This window comes from Tiliqua scincoides, chromosome 3 (genome assembly GCF_035046505.1).
Source record: "Tiliqua scincoides isolate rTilSci1 chromosome 3, rTilSci1.hap2, whole genome shotgun sequence".
Lineage (NCBI taxonomy): Eukaryota > Metazoa > Chordata > Lepidosauria > Squamata > Scincidae > Tiliqua > Tiliqua scincoides.
The window spans coordinates 122,142,142-122,167,731 of NC_089823.1; the positions used below are offsets into that span (position 1 = coordinate 122,142,142).

General features: G+C 41.8%; 1 protein-coding gene across 1 annotated transcript in view; it reads left to right on the top strand.

Moving 5' to 3' along the window:
* The window catches only part of DIAPH3 (diaphanous related formin 3), a 160,698-nt gene that overhangs the window by 13,549 nt on the left and 121,559 nt on the right, over window positions 1-25,590 (top strand). The window contains exons 5-11 of the mRNA XM_066621358.1: window positions 648-753; window positions 4,063-4,173; window positions 4,966-5,084; window positions 6,311-6,427; window positions 8,143-8,261; window positions 11,071-11,135; window positions 13,502-13,606. Coding sequence (XP_066477455.1) covers window positions 648-753; window positions 4,063-4,173; window positions 4,966-5,084; window positions 6,311-6,427; window positions 8,143-8,261; window positions 11,071-11,135; window positions 13,502-13,606 — 742 coding nt within the window. The remainder of the gene's footprint in view (window positions 1-647; window positions 754-4,062; window positions 4,174-4,965; window positions 5,085-6,310; window positions 6,428-8,142; window positions 8,262-11,070; window positions 11,136-13,501; window positions 13,607-25,590) is intronic.

The following is a 25,590-nucleotide window of genomic DNA, read 5'->3' on the forward strand; positions in this document are numbered from 1 at the left end:
CCAGAATGCATTGGTTTAGATGCTATTCACATTCATACATTAGATGGGGTGAACAATAGAGTCTAATGGAATGAAATTATATTTAGCAGTGCACAGGTAGAAATTCAGATTTTTGGTGCTTTTTTCCCTTGTTACAAGGCATTTAAAGGTGGACCGCAGTGTTAGTGGTGAGTCAATCAGTGGATGCCAAATCAGTGGATGCCAAATCAGTGGATAACAAGGTTTCAACTATACTTGTATTAATAGGAAAGTCTAAAGTTTAGTTTTGAAGATACTACTTTTTGAAAGTAAGCATTTTGAATTGATACGTGGAGAGCGTAGTAAAAAATCTCCTGTGTGTTTTAGAGCCTCTTATAAACTGTTCTGCCAGAAGTTACAGATGGAAGGCTTAGTTTACAACATCTGTGCTCCCACAAGGGCTAAAGAGGCTTTACACACAAACAAAATCCAGCCATCAAAAATTCCATGCTAGTTGACAGGTTTTGTAAAGAATTCTATGGATATAGGTGCATGTATAATTACTAACTGGAGTATGAGTAGGAATTTGAGTTATTTATTTTTTCACATTTTTAAAGGTTTAAACTCCCACTTCTAGTTACTTGTCAAAATAATGTTTGTTGTTATGTCATGTGTGCTTTACATTATAGCCTTGAAAAAATTTTGGAAGCTTTGACAACAGCAGCAGAAGAGAGAAATGTTGACAGATTTTGTCCCATTGTGGAAGGTCTTCAGGGGAATTTGGTCCATTTGCAAGTAAATGATATTTCTTTGTACTGCAACCTGTCCACAGTGTTCCTTGAGGGAAAATGTTTAGATACATTAATCATTGCTGAATACCGATGGGAGACAAATTTTTATTTTAGACACCTACCTGTAAATATATTACAGATTTAGGGGTATATGTGTAAAAATTAGGACAGGTTTTTCCAAGGTAACTACATTTTTAGGTTTCCAAAGTGTCTTGATTTTTGTGTAAGAATTTTTTTAGTATACATTATAATTTAATTTAAATGCTTAATAGTTTACTCTTGTGCTTTGAAACTCTGTGCTACTTTGATTAGCCCTTTTTCCTGTATTTTTGTGTACTGTCAGTTCGTATCTTTGTCAAGGATTTTAATTGTTGCAAGCCACTTTGGAGTCAGTCTTGGCTGAAAAGTTGCGTGCGTGTACACAAACTTAAAATAAATCATTGATGTATTTCAAATAAATATATGCTATGTTTTTAAAAACTTGCTATCTTTTACAACCAGGTAGAGATACATTATGGTTTTAAACATTTTTTATATAGAGAGTACAATTCATTTGAGATCATATGCCTGTGGATTTTAAGGTAATGAGATATTCAAATTAGTAGTCTTGCTTCATGTTGATTATTGGGCATTTGCAAAGCAGGCAATTGGCTGTTAATGAAATGGGCAGCGCAATCCTAACTTGCGCTGGAACAGGCAGGCTGACGAGTCTGCGCTGTATCCAGCACAAGTTTTGTGCTGTCTAAGGCTCGGCTTGAAGCAAGGGGAAACTTTTCCCCTTATCCCAGGGAGAGTTGCAGCAACTCCAATGGGGCTGCTCGGATCTGCACCACCTAAATCGGTAGTAATTGAGGGTTTTCTAAAACACAAAATATGACTAAATGTCTTCCTGAAATTATTTAGATACTTCTCTTTTGATTACCAATATTTGTTAAGTAATAGAAAGGAAGATAAATATACCGTAGATACTCACCTATAAGGTGAAAAATTTCTTCCCAGAAAAGCAGCCTGAATCATTGCCCCGCCTTATCTCTGGGGCAGGCAAGCAGCGAGGGTGGGGGGGGGAAGGCGAGTGAGCCAGCCAATCACTATTGTGGGAGGGAGGGAGGGAGCAAGTGATCTTCTGCTGAGAGGAAGCTGTGCAGGCTGGGGTGCTGCTGAGCATTCGCAGGTGTGCTGCGGGTGTGCTCCATGTGCTCCTTCAGGCTGTTGCCCAGCTGCAGAAGCTCCAAGGGCAGGGCAATTGCCACCGCAGCTATCAGCAGCCCCCCTTGCTCAGCACCAGCACCCACGGAGGCATCTCTAGAGCAGCACTCTAGAGGCATCTCTAGAGCAGGAGACAATGAGCTGTGTGTGGGAGGGGGCGTCTGAGTGAGGGAGAAGCAATCATTTGAAACAGCTGAGTCCATCTCCTCTTTCCTTCTTGTTCCCCCTTCCTACTGTATTTAAACTTCAAGCGCTCCATTGGAAAGCCCAACTTGCTAACCCCCTTCGCATTTCCCCTCAGATGAAGTTGGACAGGATGGGGAAGGGGGGAGAGTGATCTTTTGAGAGAGAGAGAAAGAGAGGGAGAGAGAGAGAGACAGGCAGCCTGCAAAAGGCTGTACCTTTGTTTCTCAAGCCATTGAAAGGGTTAAGTCCATCTCCTCTTTCCTTCTTGTTTTTGCCCCCTCCCCCTTATTGAATCCAAACTTTTAATCCAGCTTGTTGCGAAGCTGAGGCTTGCTAGCCCTTCTCCCCATAACCATTCACCACTGATGAAATTGTACTGGGGGGGAGAGGAAGAGTTAACTTTTATAAAAGGAAAAGTTTGTGTGTGTGAAAGAGAGAGCACTTAAAACAGTTAAGGCTACAATCCTAGCCTCACTTTCATGGTGGTAAGCCCCACTGACTATTAAGGGACTTGCTTTCCTCTCCACCTCTCCCCTTACTGTATACAGTCACACTTCAGTCTCTCCTCTGCAAAACTTTTTGCAAACCTCCTTGCTAACCTCATTTCCCCCTATCCTCACCAATGAAGTTGGACTGGAGGGGAAAAGTCCCTGCATTTGTGTATGTGGGGGGGGGGCGCATCTGTGTGTGTGAGAGAGAAGCAATCTCCCTGTGTGTGTGTCCTTTTCACTGGAAGAGTCCTGGAGACCTTGCAAAGATGTAAAACACAGGAAAAGCAGGGAGTAGAATTTATTCTGCAGCAACAGGTATTTTAACCAGAGATCTTAGCTGCATGCTGGCAGGAGCTAGGAAGCACTTGCAACAGCTGTTTATGTAGTAAGCTTTTAGGAGAGCATGGTTGCTTCTGCAGTATCCCCCTGCCAGGACCTCCACATGAGCGCCACTGCCCTTCCTCCACAGAGGGTCTACTTCCAAGTAAACCAGGTGCAACTATGTGCAGCTGCACTTGCTCAGTCACTCCTTGTTGCTTATCTCTCTGCTGTGAACTGAATTGCACATTCCCTGATGTGTGTTCTATGTAGAGCTTTTGGCTTAAGGCACCAGGCACTTTAAAGGAGGATTTCATTAATGGTTCTACTGGTATGCTGTTTCCAGTGTACTTGGAGCCCAATCCTAGGCTTGTCTACTCAGAAGTAAGTCCCATTAAAGTCAATGAGGCTTACACACAGGAAAGTGTGGATGGGATTGTGGCCTTACTCTGACAGTGTTTACTGTCAGAGTTGTTGAGAGAACAATTAAAAAAATTAGTGAATAAAAATGTATCTTATGATCTATGAGATAGATCATAGTTTTTAATAATACTATGTATACATAGTATAGCAAAAACAGTATTAAAAATAGTGTATGTATGTATACATACTATGTATGTATACATGTATGTATAGATGTATACATACTATGTATATACACTGTGTTTTTAATAAATTAGTGACTGTACAGTTCTTAGGTAACAATTACTGGGAGGTTATTTTTCAGGATCTGGCCTCGGGTATAATCAGACAAAATTATAGTCAGACACCTCCCTAAGTTAAACCCCCGTCTTATCCAAGGGTCATAGCAAATTCCATGATTTTGGGCTCAAAACCTGCCCTCATCTTATCTGTGAGATCGACTTATAGGCGAGTATCTATGGTAATAACTTGGCGCTAATGCATCCATGATAATAAAATATGAACTGCTAATAGATTCTCATCTCTTGGGAAAGGTAACAGGAATGTTGGTGAATTCTCATCAAATGTAAACAGTTCAAAATGAATTCACATGTAAGAGCATACGAAGGATATGTTGTAGGTTCTTCAGAGGTTTCTTACATGAACAAATAGAAAGCTGAATGCTATGTTTCAAATGTCCTTATTTGTAGGTAGCCTGTATGCAGCTCATCAATGCTCTTGTTACATCTCCTGATGATTTAGACTTCAGGCTCCACATTAGAAATGAATTTATGCGTTGCGGATTGAAAGAGCAATTGCCAGTAAGTACCCGAGAGAGAGAGAGAGTGTTTGTGTGTGTGTGTGTGTGTGTGTGTGTGTGTGTGTGTGTGTGTGAGTGAGAGAGAGAGAGAGAGAGAGAGAGAGAGAGAGAGAGAATTAATATTTAAATTGAAAGGTTGAGAAGAAGTAGGATAAAGCCCTCTTGAATAATTATAAAGAATGAAAGATTGCGTATAAAACTGAATCCAAAAGTGTCACAAAAAATGGGATAAAGATAAGCAGACTTATAAGACAAGAGTTAGAAGATAACCAGTGTGTTAATACAATATTGCAGCGGCTCCCAAATTTTTTTAGCACCAGGTCCCACTTTTTAAAAATGACATTCTATTGGGACCCATTCAGGTTTACCAGACTTCTAAAAAAGGTGATCTAGAAAGAAATATTTATAAGTGGTAATAACCAGAAAAATACCCTCAAATGTTTATCTCCCTACATTTACACATGCTTGCAAACTGCAGAAGCTGAACTCTTTGCATAGTAATTAGGAGCTGCAGTATCTGATTTTTGAATAGCCTCGGAGCTTAGTTATCTTTCCATCACTGTTTGGTGAGCCACCAAAATCATGTTGCAACCCACTAGTGGGTCCCGACCCTCAGTTTGGGAACCACTGTAATATAGTCAAAGTTTGCTTGCAATAGCTGTTAAGTATTTGAATAATTAATGCAGATCCCCAAAATATGTTTCTTGCCATGTTAAAAATCAGATTAAGTACAAAATAACTCAATTTAATATGCAGCTATTAATTAGGAACTACTCTTTTTTTGTCACTGTAGCAACTGAAGTGCATAAAGAATGATGCTTTGCATATCCAGCTCAAAGTGTTCAGTGAGCACAAAGAAGAAGACATGATTGAATTCTTCCATCGTTTTGAGGATATCAGATTGGAACTGGAATATCCTTTTGAAACGGGACAGAAAATGCAAAGCATTTAGATCAGAGACTGACAACAAGCATTTCGTTGGTGATGCAATTTTTTTGTGTGTGTGCTAGGACTGAAATTAAATTATTAATGGAAGAAATTATGTTTTATAATGCTGTAAAACATGTACAGGTGTGCGCCCCTTAATGACCTTCCGGCCAGCAACAGGTCACATATGTGATAACCACCACTGATCAGGAGGTTGCACCTCCTAGGCCTCCCAAGCTGAGGGGAGCTCCGCTCCCCTTGCCTCTGGAGGCTTTTTTGAGTCTCTCAGAGCCAACGTGCATCTACACCAGGGGCACCCAAACCCCGGCCCGGGGGCCACTTGTGGCCGTCGGAGGCTCCCAATCAGGCCCTCGGAGAGCCCCCAGTCTCCAATGAGCCTCTGGCCCTCCGTAGACTTGCTGGAGCCCATGCTGGCCCAACGCAACTGCTCTCAGCATGAGGACGACTGTTCGACCTCTCACCTGAGCTGTGGGATGAGGACTCTCTCTGCTACTTCCTGCTTCACATCTGTGATATTGCTGTGGCAGTGAAGGAAAGGCTGGCCTTGCTTTGTGCTTATTGAGTTATTCCAAGACTTTCATTCATTCATATAAGTTACATCTCTAATATATTCATTTATGTAAATTTATTCAAATTTTAAATTTTAAATTAATTCTTTCTTTTTCGGCCCCTGACACAGTGTCAGAGAGATGATGTGGCCCACCTGCCAAAATGTTTGGACACCCCTGATCTACACGTTGCCTCTGCGAGGCTCAGAATGCCCCAATCATGTAAGACACAATTTCCAGTTTCTCAGAGGAAACCAGAAGTTGTGTCTCTTGTGCAGTTTTGGCTTTCTGGGCCTCTGGGAGGCTCAGAAAAGCCTCTGGAGGCAAGCTTCCCCTCGCCTTTGGAGATTTTGCATAGTGTCAAACCGTGCTTGACAACAGGGATGTCAGTCTGCGTCCTTGTTAAGCGGTGCACAACTGTACTAGTAAGTCTTCTACAATTGAAAATGAGGTCTTGTATGTTTTCATCAGTACTGAGAAACAAACTACATGAGGCACTTGTCTTTACCAACTCAATTTCTGTATTAATTTAAAATATTTACGTTTTTAGCTAGAGTAAAGCATTGTGTTCTTGTAAGGGTAAAATATTTGTATGACCTAAAATACAATTTAGAGGTCTTGTATTTTCCTTGACTTGATTACTGATGTGAATGATGTTTACAACATGGTGTGGAAGACAGTGAAGGACACAAGTGCGGAAGACCATTTCCTTTCTATACTTCAGCATCTCTTGCTGATAAGAGATAACGATCAAATACGGTAAGGAAAACTTGTAGCAGCTCTTATTTCACTACTTTGTTTAACGGACTGTATACCTTTCCGATGGGATTTTTCAGTTACCAAAATTAACCATGTTTGAACAGGTGCAACTGACTAGCTGCACAATCCTATGCATGTTTATTCATAAGTAAGTCCTAGTGTGCTCAGTGCAACTTATTCCTAGGAAACTGTGCATTAGATTTCAATAAGTCTATAAAAGGAGGACCAGGCTAGCCTGGTGAGTTGTAGGTAAAATTGTTTTAACCATGAAGGCCATGATGGAGTACAGCAGCGATTCTCAAACTTTTGTGTAGAGTTTGAGCCACTCTAAGTGTCTGCCGGGGTGATGGGATGTTGGTGAAACAAACGAAATGATCATGCTGCCGGTGGGACCCGGGGGCTTAGTTTTTATTCACCCCTGCAGCATCCATCCCGCTGACCCCTCTGCAGGGCTCTCTATGCCTCAAAACGATGAAGAAAAGCAATCGTGATCCATTTCCGGTTTCAGGATTGCAACCCGGAAGTGGGTCACAATCACATTTCAACATTTTGAGGCTCAGGGAACCCTGCAGAGGGCTCTGTGGTGCTCCCAGCACCCCCCCCCCCAATGTGAACAAAAACCAAGCCCTTGGTCCCTACCGGTGGCACAATCGGTGCAACTGCATCACTGCCAACCTCCACCCTTTCCCTTAAAGGGGCAAAAGCAAAGGCAGAGCTTCTGAGGGTGGGGCATTGCAATGCCCCAGTTTGAACTTATTCAGAAGAACAATTGGCAAGTACTCTACTCATGTGTCTCATTTTGTAGGCTATTCTTGTATCAAGATCGTGGCTCCTTCTCCGTGATTAAAAGTTGTGACTCTTCTAGTCAAATGAAGCTGAGTTGATCTCTGTATTCGACTGTTCCACGGTTTATGTGAGTGGACAGTTTTAACAGTTACTGTCTTTTCAATAATAGAAAACTGTATTTGCTAACATATGAAGTGGCTTTTATATTGTCAGTGTCTTTGAAGCAGTCTCTTACAGTTTAACATCAATCCAAACTTGCAGAGTATGGGTGTTGTCAGTTGCTTCAGTGTTGTGCTGGTTTTCCACTACTGCTCAGTGTTGGTGTGGAAGTGAAAATAAGTGCTTCTAATTCTCTATTCATACACTGTTCCCATGTTTATCCCACACACTGTCACTTCTGAAGATTGGCATATAATGGTTCTTGTAAAAAAGTTTCATATTTTTATCTTGTTTTGAAGTGCTTATCTGCACGAATCTTTAGCCTTGATGTGGCTAAATCATTGGGCATTTTTTCTTCCCTTTCTTTCCCTGGTGTAATTTGAAGCAGAGTGTCTTTCTAAAATAGTGTAGAAAGAAATTGGTGGAAAAGACCTTTTTTAATGAGACCATTTCTATTGAGTTTTTGAGGCCCAGCTGATATACTGAGGCATAGATTTTGAGACACTTTTTTGAACTCTGTTCCCCATCATATAGGCTTTTATGTTGCAAAAGAATATGGGAATCTGAAACAGTCAGGAGGCTCCTGCTTGAGGAGGACAGTATTTTGGAGAAATCATTGCAGACAGAACGCAGTCTGATCTTTAACCATAGTAAAGCAATGAAGAAGGAACTGTATGAAGGCATAATCCTACTTCCCTCAGTCACACTTTATCTCCTCCTCCCAAAAGGCTGTTGTGTTACTACTGAAGCTCTTTTTTCTCCTTGTGTAGACCCTTATATTTCAAATTAATTGAAGACTGCATTTCCCAGATAGTCTTACATCGAAGTGGACTGGACCCAGATTTTAGTTATCGTAAAAGACTAGATGTAGACTTCAGTCATTTAATGGGTAGGTATTGTGGAATCATACAAAAATAGTGTGCAATTTAAAAAAATAGTTTTGTCCAAATTTCCAAGGAAATTTGTTACAATAAGAATGTTGTCTTTCTAGCTTTTGAACTTGGGACGGGGAGGGTGGCATTTTGCACATTAGTTACAAACGGAACTGTGTCTGCTACTTGAGTATATGCTCAACAGTGAGTTCCATCCAATTCTTACTCCCTGATTACTATACTGCATAATATGCGTGTTTCCATGCATTTATTTAAAGGAATTTTACTTTCTACTTCCTTTCCCATTAGTTAAGTGTTGAAGGTTCTTAGAATAAAAAAACAAAAAAGATCAGAAAACAAAAGTATTAAATTGAATTTTTTAATGTATGTACAAAACTATATATTATGACTGTACAGTGGTGCCTTGCATAACGAAATTAATTCGTTCCGCGAGTCCTTTCGTTATGCGAGTTTTTTGTTTTGCGGAGCACGTTTTCCCATAGGAATGCATTGAAATTTAATTAATGCGTTCCTATGGGCAAGAAAAGTCAGAACAAAGTCAAATTTGGTTTACAAAGTGTTTATTAAGTGCTCTTTAAAGGCATACATACTGTACTGAGGGTTTCAAAAACGGGGGGGATGCTGAGTGGGGAGCTTGAAGGCTGTAATCCTTTGCACACTTTCCTGGGAGCAAGCACAATGGGACTTACTTACATAAACTGACATGAAGATCCTCCCCTTACTAGGGTGAACGGGATCATAAACTGGCATGAAGATCCTCCCCTTACTAGGGTGAACGAGATCATAAACTGGCATGAAGATCCTCCCCTTACTAGGGTGAACGGGATCATAAACTGGCATGAAGATCCTCCCCTTACTAGGGTGAACGGAATCATAAACTGGCATGAAGATCCTCCCCTTACTAGGGTGAACGGGATCATAAACTGACATGAAGATCCTCCCCTTACTAGGGTGAACGGGATCATAAACTGGCATGAAGATCCCCCCCTTAAAACAAACCAAAACAAACAAACAAAAAAAATTCATCTTGCGAAGCACGGGTCATAAAAATTCGTTGTGCGAGTTATCAAACTTCGCAAAACGCTTTTGTTCTGCGAGTTTTTCCGTGCGCGAGGCATTCGTTATGTATTCCTTTAAAGCAGTGGTTCTCTAACTTGAGCACCAGGATCTACCTTTTACAATGAGAATCTGTCAGGACCCATTGGATATCATGACTGGAAGTGACATCATCACACAGGACAATTTTAACAATCCTGGACTGTAATCCTACCCACACTTATCCAGGAATGACTCGCATTTACTATCATTGTTAAAAGCATATAGAGAGTAGCTTGTTACAAGTACAGATCTATAATATTTCCCCGAATGCAGTCATATACCATGATAGCATCAACTCTAATATATTAAAAATAAAATATTGAAATGAATGGGGACCCACCTGATATCGGCTTGAGACCCACCTAGTGGATCCTCAAACCCACAGTTTGAGAAAGACTGCTTTAAAAAGTAATATGTGAAGTAACCCGAATACTTATGGAAGCTGAGATGATAACAATTCTGTTTCTGCATGCATTATCAAGAACTCAACAGATACTAATGCGAGTCATGCAGATAATCATCACAGTTATTATTGCAGGGTTCTTATGTAAGTAGTTGAGAATATAGAAGATCATTTGTCAACTGCAGTAAATGCTGCATACAGCATAGTGTATTTGATGTCACAGTAGCAAATGATTATTACTGAAGTGAAATGTTTCTTGATAGTGATGAATTTGCATTTTTTTAAAAGTAGTAATGGTCAATGAAGTAAACTTGTTGAACATTGACAGTTCATACATGGAAAAATCAGTGTTACTATATCTTGCATTAAATTTATGGTATACAATGCCATAAATCTTTTTGACTACCATTCTCTGGTCTGCTTTGTAAAAAAATCTGTCATGGCAACTGGGACTGTTTAACTCCAAGCAGTTCAATTAAAAAGTTACTTTTTCTCTCTTAAAAGCTCTTAGAAACCATGTTCAGTTGGTGGGATTGTAGGCCGCACATACCACCCCACTCTCCTTTCTTTTATCTTTTTCCCTTAAGTTTGTTGCATTTAGTTTCTGAGTAGCTAGAATTGTCTTACATTTGCTTACATAATAGAAGCCAAATAGTAGTATTCTGTGACTATTTGAGACAGGAGTCTGATAGCTGTTTTGAGTGATGGAAAATTGCCTTGGGGGAGTAACCCTCTCATAAACATGAGGAAATATTGTTAGATAAAGTATTCTGCTGCTATTTAGATTTTGTTACAATAAAAGTTCTGGAATGTAATTCCAAGAGAAATGGAGCTTCTGATGGTATCATAATGTAATTTTGTAAAATGTACATGTAAAATGTAAAATTAATGTAAAAATTAATTTAGAATGGAGATTTAAACACTTCATAATAACATGTTTAGCATAAAGAGGTTTTTCATCAAGCCAGCAAAGACAGTGCCCTTGTAGTTTCCCTGACTTTTTGATGGAATCTAAACTGGGAAGAAGAAGAATTGGCAGTACATTATTGATGCACAAAAAATGGCTGTAAACAGGTAAAACTGCAGAGTATGGGAAAATGTTTAAACTGTTCTATATCAGCCGTTTCTTACCTAATCTTCATATATTTGGCTATCTTATACTGCCCACCAAGAACACTTTCTGAATTATTGAATGTAACCAGAAATTATGCATAAAGCATGTCCTGAGTTTCAACTTATGTGTGAAACATTTATCTGGTTAAAACACTTCTAAACTGTATTTGAAAAGCCTCTGTTTATTTTAGATATTTGTATTGAGCAAAAGAAAACAAAAGAACTTGAAGAGAGAGCTTCAGAATTTTCTGAAAAGGTTAGTAATTTCAGAAAGTTTATTTACATAGGTGTGACTTCTAATACCTGTGTGATATTCATTTGACTTATACTATTGAAATTTTGTTGCACTTGTACAATGACAATAAAGTATTCTATTCTACTATGCAGTTTCTTTATGCCAAAATAAATATTACACAGGAGAGCCTTCAATGGATTAGCTCATGTTAATTGCAGGTCTGCCTGGCTCTTAGAGTGTACTCCTTCAAGCTCCAAGTAAATATGTATATCTTAGGGCGCAAACCTAACTGTGCCCTAGGCCAGCGCAAGGGACCCAGAAGGGTCGCAAATTTGCCCAGTAATCATTTTGGTTGCTCTCTTCTGCACCTCTTCCATTTCTGTCTTTTTTTGAGATGTGGTGACCAGAACTAGATGCGATATTCCAGGTGTGGCCTTATGATTGATTTGTACAATGTCATTATAATATCAGCTGTCTTATTCCCAATGCCTTTTCTAATAATCCCAAGTATGGAATTAGCCTTCTTCACTGCTGCTGTACATTGGGTTGACACTTTCATTGAGCTTTCCACCAGCACCGCAAGATCTCTCTCCTGATTTGTCACAGTCAGCTCAGAACCCATTCAGCTCACTATATGTGAAGTGTTGATTCTTTTGCCCCAGTTTGCATGACTTTACATTTAATTACATTGTCCCAGTCTAATGGAAGGAGGGAATGTCACTGCTTTCAGGTTAAAATTAAGCTAGTCTCTGTGACTTTGTTTTGACTTCAGTGCAGCTATTTTCATCCACTGTGCCATGGTACATTAGTGTGCTGCAGATGATCTGCAGGTGTGCTGCAGAAGTTTTGGGGAGGGTCATTTATTAGTAGAGTGATTGTGGAATGTGAGCCCCCACCTGCAGTGCAGTGTGCTTTGCCAATTTGCACAGTTTGTGGTAGATCGATGTGCCTTCTCAGAAAACTGATGATGTACCTTGCCAATTTTAGTGCCTTGTCAGTGTGCTATGAGATTAAAAGGGTTGAAAATTACTTTCTTAATATGTAATCTGCCTAAATTTTGTAAGCTTGCATGCTTGCCTAATTGAGGCAAAAATCATGAAATTGTTGCATAGTGCTGCCCCTCGGCAAAATGGTATGAAAGCGTCTGGACTGATAATGGCTGGTTTGTGAGAACATCTGTGATGGTTCTTGCACCTTGCCTTTTTCTACATAAGACATGTTTAATTACTTGCTAGAATCCTGTGTTCGCACAAAAGTGTTAGGTAACTACATGTTCCCAATCTTTGATTTGGTATTATTTTTGGAAGTGCATGAAGATATTGGAGAGATATAACACTAGTGGTTTTGAAATAGATATGATTGCTTTCACAGTCGAGCACACGTACAGCGCAATCCTAACTTGCGCTGGAACAGGAAGGCCACTTGGTCTGCACTGTATCCAGCCAAGTTTTGTGCTGGCTGTGCCTTGGCTTGAGGTAAGGGAAAATAATTTCCTTTACCCCGTTGTGCGGTCCCAATGGGTCTACTTGAATCTGCGCCACCTGAAGAGGTGGTGCAAATCCAAGCAGCCCAGAGCCGCCCTGGGCTGCCTGGAAACGGGGCTAGGATCCAGCATAGGTGCTGAATCCTGTCTCTGCCCTCCCGCTTCCCTGCTGCTTGCCCACTGGGCTGCCTGGTCTCCTCCCCCCCAAAACACCTCCTCCCTGCCCTCCCCAGACCCCCCCCCACAGACCTGGAAGGGTTTGTGATGGTGCGGGGAGGCCAGCGCGCATCATTTGCACTGGCCTCCCTGACTGTCAGGTTTACCCAAATATACTTTACACTACAGCAAGTTTGCAACAGTCCTTGGCTTGTGCTAGTGATGTGTGCAGGCCAAAGGGTGCGTTTGGATTGCACCCTTAGTTGTACATCAAAGTGATTGTTTTTTTACAGAATCATTCAATTTAAATGGTGGTTTCTCCATTTTGGTATTTAGTGGCCCTTCTCTACCTGAAATTTTTTAAGGTAAAATTGGATCAATTTCAGTGTAAGTGTTTAAGCATACATAGAATTTATTATTGTTGTTTGATTATAGTTGTTTGATTTTTCTCTGTAAACTGCTTTGTGAACTTTTTGTTGAAAGCAATATATAAATACTGTTAATAATAATAATTTATGGAAATTACACCCTTTATCAAAACTGTTTCATTCCACCATAGCAATTTTTCCTGTATTTTTCATAATAGTATCACTTTAGTGTATAAACTTTTACACTTAATTTTTAGCTTTTTAAGTTATGATGTGCATTTGGGCAGTATAACATAGGATATACATAAGCACTGAGAGGGTGGCTGCAACTTCGCAAGAATGAATGTAATGATATGTCACACTTTCTGATTGTTTTCTAGTTTGAAATTGAATTTGTAGCCCACCAAGAGACAAAGGCTCAACTTCAGAAAATGGAAGAAAAAATTAGTCACCTTGAAGCAGAACTAAGAGTTTATAAGTGTCAGGTAAAGAATATTTTTAGTCCTAAAATATTGTTCATGTAAACGACTTATACTCAACCATGGGATGAAATGTTGACCTCTGCTTTGGGTTCAAAATTGCTCCCTTTGTAAGAGGACTTTGAGCAAGTGGCTGCTTTTCTTCGGTAAAGGTAAAAGACTTTGTCTTGAGAATGTATGTGTCAAGGATTATTACATAAAGTACTTTGCACTTTTCTCAGGAAAACTAGTTCCGAATCATGAATACATGGTTTGAACAGCATTTGTGTCATTTATACACATGAACTTCACCTAATGGATTACATTGTAATCAAATTGACTATGTTTTATGCAGTCAGCGATGGACCAGCTCAGTCTGTGCTGTCAAAACTTATCCAGGTGCAGACTGTGGTTCAGACCATGAACTGCTGGTGACTAAGATCAAAGTCAAATGCTGTAACATCAAGAGGACAACACCACCAAAAAGTTTGATGTCAAAAATTCCCTTCATGTATGCAGTTGAAGTTAAAAACAGGTATGAAGTCCTGAACACTGCTAAGAAAATGCCTGATGAATTATGGCAAGAAATTCAGTGGGTTATTATTGGCAGCAGAAGATTACATGCCACATAAGGAGATAACGTGTAAATGGCTTTCAGAGAGTACCATTCAAATAGCCAAGAGAAGAAAGGTAACTAAAGTAATGGGCAATGGTGAAGAAGTGAGAAGATTGAATGCTGATTCTCAAAGGGCAGCAAGGAAAGGTAAGGAAGTCCACTGGGAGAAGCATTGCAACAATTAGAAGAAGACTGTATAAAAGGATACACTAGGCGTGCATTTGCACAAATTAAAAAGATTTTAACACCATTCAGGGCTCGCAAAGGCATCATCAAAGGTAAGCAAGGAAAAGAATTGTCTGACCAACAAGGTGTTAAGAACAGATGGCGAGAATATGCCAAAGAGCTATATGCCACTAGTAAAGAGGAACAACATCAAATTGAGGAGGAAAAGGAAATAGAACTAGCCATATTTGATGAGAGGTCATGTGGGCAATGAACCAACTGCCAAACAACAAAGCCCTGAGGGTTGACAATATTCCAGTAGAACTGCTGAGTCCAATACCATCTGCAGTTATTAGAGCCTTGTGCCAGAAGGTTTTGGGAAACCAACAATAAACACTGTTTATTCCACTGCCAAAAAAGGGGAATTCAAAGGATTTCTCTGTCACACAATTGCTCTCATTTCTCACTAGCAAGATTTTACTAAAAATCATATAGTGCCTGGCACTAATCATCGAAAGCAAATTGCCAGATGTCCAAGCTGGTTTCAATCAGGGTTGTGGCACCCATGATCATACTGCAAATGTTCGATGAATAATGGAAAAATGTCACAAATATCAAAGGAACATCTACATATGCTTCATCGATTGTAGAAAAGCTTTCAGTTGTGTTGACCATGACAAATTATGGAAGACTGTAGAAGACCTTGGGGTGCCATTACATCTGGTGGTGAAATCTTTGTATGTTAATCAGGAAGCCACTGTACAAACTCAATACGGAGACACAGTTTGGTTCAAGATCAAGAAAGGTGTGAGACAAGGTTGCATTCTGTCACCTTATTTAACTTGTATGCTGAAGTGATTTTTAGGAAGCTGGAGTTAGAAGAATCTAATATTGGGGTAAAAATTGATGGGAGAAACATCGATCTTCTATATGCAGATGATACAGCCTTTCTCTCAGAAACCCAAAGAGGCCTAAAGTACTTAATTATGAAACTCAAAGAAGAAAACGAGAAGTTTAGCCTTCACAAACTTATTACAACTGCAAAGATTGGCAATATCAAATTAGTAATTGGTGGAGAGGAGGTTGAAGGTGTGGAAGAATTCATCTTAGTTTCACTGATCAATCAAAAGAGTGGCTGCAGCCAAGAAATCAAACACCGAATTATGCTGGGTCACACAGCAATGATGAGTATGAATCAAATATGGAAAAGTAAGGATGTCATTTTAATGACCAAGTGTAGATTAGTCTGCACTATTGTGTTCCTCATAACTATAAATGGCTATGAAAGTTAGACAATGAAAAAGCTGGACAGAAGAAAAATCGATTCTTTTGAGCTATGGTGTTGGAGGAGGCTTTTGCACATCTCATGGACTGCAAAGAGAATAAAGAAGTACTGCAGCGCATAAAACCAGACATATCACTGGAAGACAAAATAACAAAACTTACAATGCAATCCTATCTTGTGCTGGAAGTCAGGCCAGGAGGCCTGCACTGTATCCAGCACAAGATTTGGGTCACAACAGGCTCAGCCAGAGGCAAGGGGAAACTCTTCCCCTTACCCCAGGTAAGCCACCTTAGGCCCAATGCATCGCCTTGGATCTGCGCTACCTCAGGAGGTGACACAAGTCTGAGGAGAACGGAGCTGCTTGGAGCAGCTCCGTGCTGCTTGGGGGAGAACGGAGCTGCTTGGAGCAGCTCCGTGCTGCTTGGGGAATGGGGTTGGGATCTGGCATAACTGCTGGGTCCCAGTCCCACCTCCCAATTCCCAAACACCCTACACCTGCCCTCCCCCTGCCCCCAAACGTCTCCTCCTGTCTCCTCCCTGCCCTCCCCAGTCCCCTCAGTCAATTGAGCTTGACCAATGCAACCTTTGCTCCCCAGGTGAGCACGGAGGCCGGATGCAGTTTCTGTGGCTCGGTGTCAACCCTCCTAGTCAACCCTAGTCAACCCTCCTAGGCTGGCGCAAGAGACTTGCGCTGGCCTAACACAAGGTTAGGATTGCACACTTAGTTAGTTCAGCCATGTCACTCAGTCAGCATCATTGGAGAAAGACGTTAGAATGGTCAGTGGCAAAAGACAAGGTTAGGATTGCACACTTAGTTAGTTCAGCCATGTCACTCAGTCAGCATCATTGGAGAAAGACGTTAGAATGGTCAGTGGCAAAAGATAATGAGGACGCCAAAGAATGTGTTGGCTGGATGTAGACAGAGTAGACCAGTGGTTTTCAAACTGGGGTGTCGCGATCCCCCAGCCTGAAGGCTCTGGTCTCTGCCCCCTTAAGGGGCGGGAGCAGTGAGGAGGTAGGGAGGAAGCAGCAACACAATCCCCAGGATGGCATTGCTAACGGGCCTGCAGGGACTGGGATGTACTCACCAGTCCCTGCAGCAGCTGTCCCGGGGTGTTGAGAGCCCTGCACAAGCGTCTGCAGGGCTCCCCAACTTGTCAGAAGTGAAAGTGGAGCAATCATGCTCCACTTTCACTTTCTGCTCCCGCAAGAGCTTACAGCAGTGCAAACTCTCCGTGAGAGTTTGAAAAGTACTGGAGTAGACACTGGGTAAAATATAAAGCTATTGAAAGAAGCTGCACAAGACTGGAAATCATGGAGAGAGCTGGCTCATGGAATCACCAAAGGTTGGACACGACTGAATGAATAATTTGATTTGACTTTGCACTATCCCAGTTGAAAACTTCTACCTTATAAATTGTAGCATTCTTCTGTAGGGAACCACCAGAATTCTATATCCTTTCTGTTTATCGTGATTCTGGTCACTGGATCAGATTCCACAAAGGATTCTTATAGATATCACTGATGCAGCAAGTAGCTATTTCTACTTCTGCTTTTTGCTGCCTCAGGCCTGAACTAAACATGCATATATCCTGTGAGAAAATACATCCATGAGTCATATCAGACAGTTTCAGCTCAAATGAGATTCATGACCATATGTTCACTACAGTTCAGGGCTTTCTTTATGGCAACAGCCTGTGCCAGCCCCTCCTCCATGCTGCCAATCAGACTTTTGCCTGTTCCAGGGTGACATTTGGCTGGAGCAGAAACTGTTCATGGTGAGTGATATAGTGACATCTGTGCTTAAAGACAGAGTGTGTGAAGTGGTAGTAGTCGGAGCCTGGAGTAGGTGTTGGTGGTACAAGCAAAGATAGGAGGCTTTTGGGAACGAACAAATAAGCCTTTATCTTCTAAAAACTATTCTGACTAGTAATTGTTTAGTAAAGAGTCCAAAATGGCGTGGAAATCTTCACTGGCATGGATAACGCGGTCCATACTAGCAACAGTTATTTACTTACATGAATTACAACAGTTACTTACTTACAGTGAAACATATATTAACAGACATTTATGTTGGGTAAGGGGTTGTGTGGCCTCTCAAATATCCACAGAAATATCTATTCCCTAATTGCCACAAGTAAAGGGGAGGAAACAGCTAGCTTTGAAAGGTGAGACCAGTGAGAGGAAGAGTTGTGGCAAAAATGGGCTCGGCTGGCAGACAGTCTAGGATGCCGTCTTGTGTGCCAAACACTTTGATAATGAGAACCACTTAGACTTTGCAACCACACATTTAGATTCTGAATTTCAGAAATCCACATGGTAGAATCAATTCTCATGGGTTAGGAAGGTGACGTGGTAAAAAATTTTGTACATTATATAGAACTCATGAGATAAGGAAATCCGTGTGAGTTTTGCATCCTAACATGCACATTGTTTCCGCACTGTCTACTGAACACTCGAGACAACAGATATGGGAGAAAGGGCCACTTTATTTAGCAGTTACAGCAGAAGAGGAGGCTGAGACCTGCAGCATCCGAGGCAGCGAAAGCCCCCTGTGGTGTGGAGGCAGGACCTCTGGGTGGTACCAGAACACCTCTGCCCCCCAGGTGGGCATGCACCTGACTCCAAGTTGCGCCCCGTTGTTGGGTGGTGGAACTCATCCATGTCTGCCCCTTAATGGGGAGGCAGCCGGACCGTGGGCTGCGCCACCTCGAGCTGCTGAGCCTCTGAGGTGTGCCCCGTGATCCCGGCCAGGGCCCTGTCTATGTCCTCGTGCCGCCGAGCCCCTGAGGACTGAAATTGGGTTCCGCCCTGCCTATGCCGCCTGAAGGTGCATGCCCAAAGTCCCATTCATGCCTCCTATCCTGCACTACCTGCCACAAGGAGGGGAAAGCCTAGTGCTTGACCCCCCCCCGCTCCCAACCAGGGGGAGAAGCGCCTTAAGGCTGTCCTGCAGGTCCCTAAGAAAGATGTCTGCGCCTTCCTCAGACAAATGAACACCATCGCCCCTGTACAAGGTAGCGAGAACACTATTGCAGTTGTAAGTTGTAAATCTTTATTACGGTCATAAGACCAGCCACATATAAAATGTCAAAATATATAAGCATATATATAGATATACAAAGATATGCAATATATTATGATTAGGTTTAAAACAATAAAACAATTTATCATTATGTTGAAACAGTTCTAAAATACCCAGCAGCAACTTCCAGCCATCTCCCCAGAAACAGTTCCATTCTATCTAGCAGACTATACTCTTAACTACAGAGGTTCATCCATATTTAAAATCCATTTCCTAATACCCATTGCAGCGGTAAAAAATTTAGCGACACTATATGAAAACATCGGATTGGAATCAGATAATAATACATACATATATTGTTGCTCTGTGCATCCGAAAAGTCGACTAATCAAAGGGGAAATAAGTTCTTCACGTATCTTTTTGTAATAAATACACCGCAACAGAACATGTTCAGTTGTTTCTATCTGTTCCATTCCACATGGGCAAAGACGCTCTGTCCAGGGGATCCTTTTATACCGTCCCTCCTGCACAGCTGAGGGTAGTGCATTAAGCCGGGCCAAAGTAAACGCCCTTCTATGTCTAGGCTGTTCCAGCTGGACAAAATAAGGTGCTATTGCAACCTTATATAATCTATCTTCACTAAGAAAAAATTCTGGGGCACTACTTAAGTCATATTGTCTCTCATTATCCTCAATGCGCTGCTTAATAATTTTCTTTGCCTGTTCCATTCCCATGACTAACAAAATCGATCTAGAGAGACCCAACGAAGCAATTTTTTGCTCAATTAACTGAGCCCATTTTGACTTAAAAGTATCTTGCAGAACCAATGGTACAAGACCAGTGGGAAGATAAAACATTCTTAGCCAGTACATGAGAGTTGCAATCCAAATCCTGGCCTCAATTTTAATTTGGCCGGTTTCTAATCTTAATTTTACGTTGGCAACATCTCTGGGAACTCCCAATATTGCTCTCAGGAACTTTGATTGAACATGTTCTAGAGTTACAGTATTAGGAAAGGGGCCCAATTGAGAGCCATATGTTAACTGAGCTACTACTTTAGCATGAAACAATTTTATGGCTGAAGGAATATAATGCCCCCCCTTTGTTCTCATAAATTGTAATATTGCAGCAGAACTTCTCTGAGCATTTAGAGCAACATAATCACCATGCGCTTTCCTAGAGCCATTAGATTGAAAGACAACCCCTAAATATTTAAATTGATGGATCTGATCATTTCTTTGCTGATTAATCAACCATGTTCGCATTATTGGCCTTTTAGCAAATGACATGATTTTGGTTTTTTGAAAGTTAATTGTCAGATCTTCTTGCTCACAGTATAGAAACAACCTTTGCAATGCTCTTCTAAGCCCAATTGGAGTCCTAGAGATGATTGCTGCGTCATCAGCATACAATAATGTTGTTATGTGTCTTCCTGCAATTTTTGGAGGATGAAAGTTGATATCATTTAACTGGTCCACCATAGAGTTAATAAAAAAATTAAACAAGAGTGGAGCCAGAAGACAGCCTTGTTTGACTCCTTTATGGGTTGGGATGGCTTTCGTAAGATGGCCACGAACACTGCATCTTACCTTAAGTGAGGTATTTCTATAGAGAGCCTGAATAAGATAAAGGAGCCGTCTATCAATACTAGAAGCCTCTAGTTTCCTCCATAATTTGACCCTTGATATTGAGTCAAAGGCTGATTTAAGATCTATAAAAGCTACATGTAGAGAAGTTGCTTTATCAGAGGCATATTTTTCAACAAGGAATTGTAATATTAGACAATGGTCAATGGTAGAACGTCCCTCTCTAAAGCCTGCCTGTTCTTCTGCAAGTATCTTATCCTCCTCCAGCCAATCTTTAAATTTCTCATACAAATGCCTGGTATATAGTTTAGAGATAATATTAAGTAAACTAATGGGCCGGTAGTTTGCAGGATCATCTCTATTTCCCTTCTTAAATATGGGAACTATGATAGCAAATCCCCAGTTTTCTGGAATTCTACCAGTTGTATCAATATGCGTAAATAATGATGCTAAGACTGGAGCCCAGAATTCTAAATTATTTTTGACCGCTTCTGGCGGTATCAAATCTTCTCCAGGAGCTTTTCCCGTCTTCATCTGGGCTATTAGACTATGAATTTCAGAAGTTGACACCGGTGGCCATGGTGGAACATCTTCAAGCGTGCTATTCCATCTCAACTGGGCCACATCTGCGTCTTTATATAAGTCTCGAAAATGTTCCTCCCATACTCCTGGATGGATATAGCAATCTGGGAGTGTTGGCCCAGAAGTTGGAGATATTTTTATCATTCGCCAGAAGAGTGTCAAGTCTTTAGATTTTGCTGCTTGAATCAATTTTTCCCAATTTTCTTTCTGGGCCTCCTTTTTCTTTTGCAATAGTAACTTTTTATAGGTTTTTTTCTCTCTCAAAAGGGATTGAGCCGCTGTCAAATCTGAAGTTAATTTATAGGCTTGGTAGGTACTCTGTAAGACTTTTTTTGCAGATACACATTCCTTGTCAAACCATGGCTTCGAATTAGGGTAGTGACATTGATGGGTCGCTTTTACCTTATCAATAACAAACTGTTTCAGCTCACAAATCAGCTCCTCATAGATTTCCACCGGATTACTCGAATGCATTATAGACATCCTAATGTTTTGCATGATATCAGATGCAAGTAGAGTTTGTAAATTCGAATCCATCTTTGGAGTCCAGTTGGCCCGACAGTATGTTCCTCCCTCAGGGAATATCATAAATGGATATTGGTTAACAGTTCTTAAATAAGGAAAAGGGGCTTTCATACTCAGTGAGACAGGAAGATGGTCGCTTTGGAATTTTGATGCTACTTCCAAGTTCTCCAATAATGGGATTAAATTTGGCGAGATGATTATATAATCTATTAGGCTCATTCTGGCTCCAGCCAAGTAAGTAAATTCAGCTGGGTAATCATTCCCATATGCACCATTTAAAATGTGCAGATTAAGCCTGGTGGTCATTTGATGTAACAGGAACCCAGCATAGTTTGCTTTCTTATCTTTAGATTGCCGATTAAATGGGAGTCCGTTTGAACCTAATGTGGGAGGGTATGCTTTATATTGAGAGTATAGGGCTTGATCGTTAGGGCCTATACGAGCGTTAAAATCCCCTCCTAAAATCGCATAAGTATTGGAGTAATTATGAAGTAACTGTGCTACATAGGCTTCAAACTCTGTCCATATTTCCAGAGTCAATGATTTCTTCTTTTGTTGGGGTAAATACACATTTATTATCAACAAGTCCCAATGATCAAAATGGACAAGAGTAGCCATTGCATGTTGTTTAAAAGGTGGAAGCATCCTTGTGTTAGCACACAATGATGTGGCAATCAACATACCTAAGCCTCCCTTACATCTTCCACGACCTGCCCCAGAAGTTGCACTTATAGAGTATGAATGAAAACCATTAATTGCCACCTTTTCCCGAATCCAAGTTTCTTGCATCAGTACAATATCCTTAGAAGAGAGATATTCTCTTGATACAGGGTCCTGGAAAAGTCCAGTCCATCCATTTATATTCCATGAAATGAGGGCAATTTTATTTGTGTGCTGGTCAGATACCCGTCATTGTGCCTCTGAGGAGACACTTATTATCTCCTGGGCATTCCCTTCATTTTCATCCTCCTTCATGGTCAGATCTAAATTCAAACTATCCTGAAAAGCAGGGGGATCTGCTAGATATTTACTCTCTAGCGCATCTGTGTGGGGGGGAATCATCACAGGGTTTAGATGGTATTCTGATGTCCTTACATCAGCTTGAGGGATTGAGGAATTTAGATGTACTAATACTGATCCATTTTCATGATCTGGAGTAGCCTGTATTCTTGTTGAGTTATGTAATCCTTCATTTAATCCCTCGATAAAAGTCTGTGAGCCCTGGAACTCCTTCAACCCCCAATGCGGCTCTATAAGGGAAATTTCTCTCATCTCAGTGAGATTATCAGGCTGTTCCAGAGCAGAGAGTAACCTAATTGGAGTTATTGTCTTTAGTTCTGCTTGTGGATCTAAAGTTAATTCCAAATCGAAACAAGAATTCGTTTTTGCTATCAGCTTTTCCTTAGGCAATGAGCAACTCAAAAGGGTTGAGCCTTCTTGGGCAGAAAAATCAAGATCTAAAATCCTCTTATCTTGGAAGGGAACCAGGATTTCCTCATGCACTCTTTTCCTTTTTGGCATTAATAGATCATTCAATTTGTCTCTGAGTTTGGAGAGGTCTGAAAATTCATCCTGTTTCTCATGATGGATTCTATCTAATTTACAAGGGCTGTTCACTTGCCATTTATCTTCCTTATCACGACCAAACTCCCTCGCAGCTATGCCTGCGGTTGATGTTGGAATATAGGCATATTTTACTTTTTTAGTTCTGGCAAGGACTTTAACCCCATGCTCTTTGAATACTCTTTGTGGAAATATACCATATCTTCTTAGATGTTGGGATAAATGCAAAATTTGCAAAGGAATATCTGCTGATCTAAAATCTAAAAGCAGTCTTTTATGATAATTTTGTGAGGGCAAAAAATAAAAATGGATTAACTCTGCTGGAGCAATATCTCTATTCATTAATTCTATCAGGGAGGAAAGAATTCTTTTCTTGGTTGTCCAAAGCTGGATGTCTTTTTTTGGAAAACAGATTAAAACTTGCTTTGTTTGCAGTACTCTTTGAACTCTTTCTTGATTACAAGCTGGAGGATGTAGGGCAATGGCGTCCTCCTTTCCTCTTCGATAAACACGCGTTTGGCATAAGGCTTCTAATTGCCTTTCAATTTTACTAATTTTCCCCAATAACACTAACAGAGTCTCTGCAGATAAGAAACACATTTCACTCAGACATACTATGGAGCAATTTAGATGTGGGGGAGGAGCATTTATTGCCTTTCGGCTATTTGCGTCCCGTCCTGGAGGTTTATTCTCTCTCACATTCTCTGCTTTCAAAATGCTTGCTGATTTAAGATAAGTTGATTTATTTATGTTAGCATTTAGCAGACAGGACTCAGCTTCATGACACGTAGAGCTGTTGTTAGATACTGCTATCGGAGTACTCACAGTGTTAGTAGCCCTCTTAGACATTTTATATGTGGCTGGTCTTACGACCGTAATAAAGATTTACAACAACTTACAACACTATTGCAGGATGCATCACCATCCTGCCACCAGCGCAGGACACAAAGCAGCCAATGCCCTTGGTTTTCCAAGGTTTTCCTGCACATCCTTTCAACCTTAGCGCAGCAGAAGGCCCCCCGCCATATACGACGTTGCAAGAGATCCGACCAGACCAGGGTGCTACCAGGCAGCCAACCCATAAGGGTGGTGATGTCCTCGCAGGCTCTGTTCATCAGAGCCAGACCGGACATCCTGCATAGGTCATTCTCGCCCAGGTGGAGCACCAAAACATCCGGTGGGGGGTTTACCTTCAGGAACTCCATCATTGTAGGCAGCAGCTGGCCCCATCTCATCCCCCGCCTGGCTAACCAAGCAATCTGCACTGCCAGGCTGAGGCCCAGGTGCGATCCAAGGAGGGTTGCGGCCGCCCTCTTGTGGGCTTAAAAGACAATGGAGTGGCCGGAGATTAACACACGTACCGGGCGACCACAGCGTCCTGCAAGATGAAAGCAGGGAGGTTATTGCAAGGCATCCTCTTTGCTGCTGCTCCCCCACCAATTGGGGAATGCCCTGGACGCCACTGCGACATTAGTTGTGCGTAGCGCTTGTAAGATGACGAACGCCAACGACCTATCCTTTGAATGTCCTCCCCCGATAGACCCAATTCGGCCGCCGCAGAGGCTGCCCCAATGCGAAGGGAGCTCAAGCCAAACTCCCTAGGCTGCAGGCCTAAAGCCCCCAATGCGCGTGACAAAATAGCCTGAAACTGGAATAAAGTGAGAGGAGAGCCATCCATATGCTGGAACAGGGCCCCCCTACGCTCCCCAGAGAGTGCTAAATACTCCCGTAACGCCGTAACCGGGCACAATGGCATCCCTACCACCTCCTTAAGGGTCACCGAAAAACCTATGCCCCTTTGGTCCGTCTTAGACCTTCTGAGATCCAATGAAACTCCTCCCGGTACCCAGGTTAGGCCCGACCTTTGGAGGGCCCGGGCAGATCTATCAGCCTTGTTTTTCTCAAGGAACTCAGTGGGTCGAAAATCGCCAAAGAAGGCTGTGAACAAGGTGGCCCTGAAAAGTTGAACCTCATATGACGACGAACAGAGGACCATGAAGGTCCCAGCAATACCCCCGAGCAACGCAGGGGTGATGGGACGCCTGCGGTCCCGGACACGGGGTGTTCTCCTGGCAAAGTCCTCTAACATCTTCCTCATCCTGAAATCCTGAGTGAAATCAGGGTATCCCGCAGCCTTGGAAACAAAGGCTATAGCAGACATGAAGCCCGGAAGGGAGCTAACCGCCCTCCCAGACCTCTTCAGGTGGAGCAGGAAAAGCAGAAGATGTTCAGCTGGTGCCGGCCAGAGGCTGGCCAAGTCTGCCGCCTGTCTAAATGCAGCAAATTCTGTTACTTTACGGGAGTAGCTCTGCTGCGTGCTGGGCGCCAGAGAGGCGCATATGGCCTCGTTTATTTCTGTAAGCTAAGGTCCCAGAGCCAGGGAGGCATGCGGTCCACGGACGGTGCAGCCTCGGGGGCGAGTTCCCGAAAACGGTCCTCCTGAAATTGAGACAAAGTATCCGCGATGCAATTCTCCACCCCGGGGACGTGCTGGGCCACAAAAAGATCGTTGATGCGCAGGCATTGCAAGACAAACTGCCGCACAAGCATCATGACCCTGGGGGATTGGAAGACATGGAGTTCACGACTGTCACCACTGCCTGATTGTCGCACCAGAAGCACACCGTGGCGTTCTGGAACTCCCCTGCCCAGATGTGCACGGCC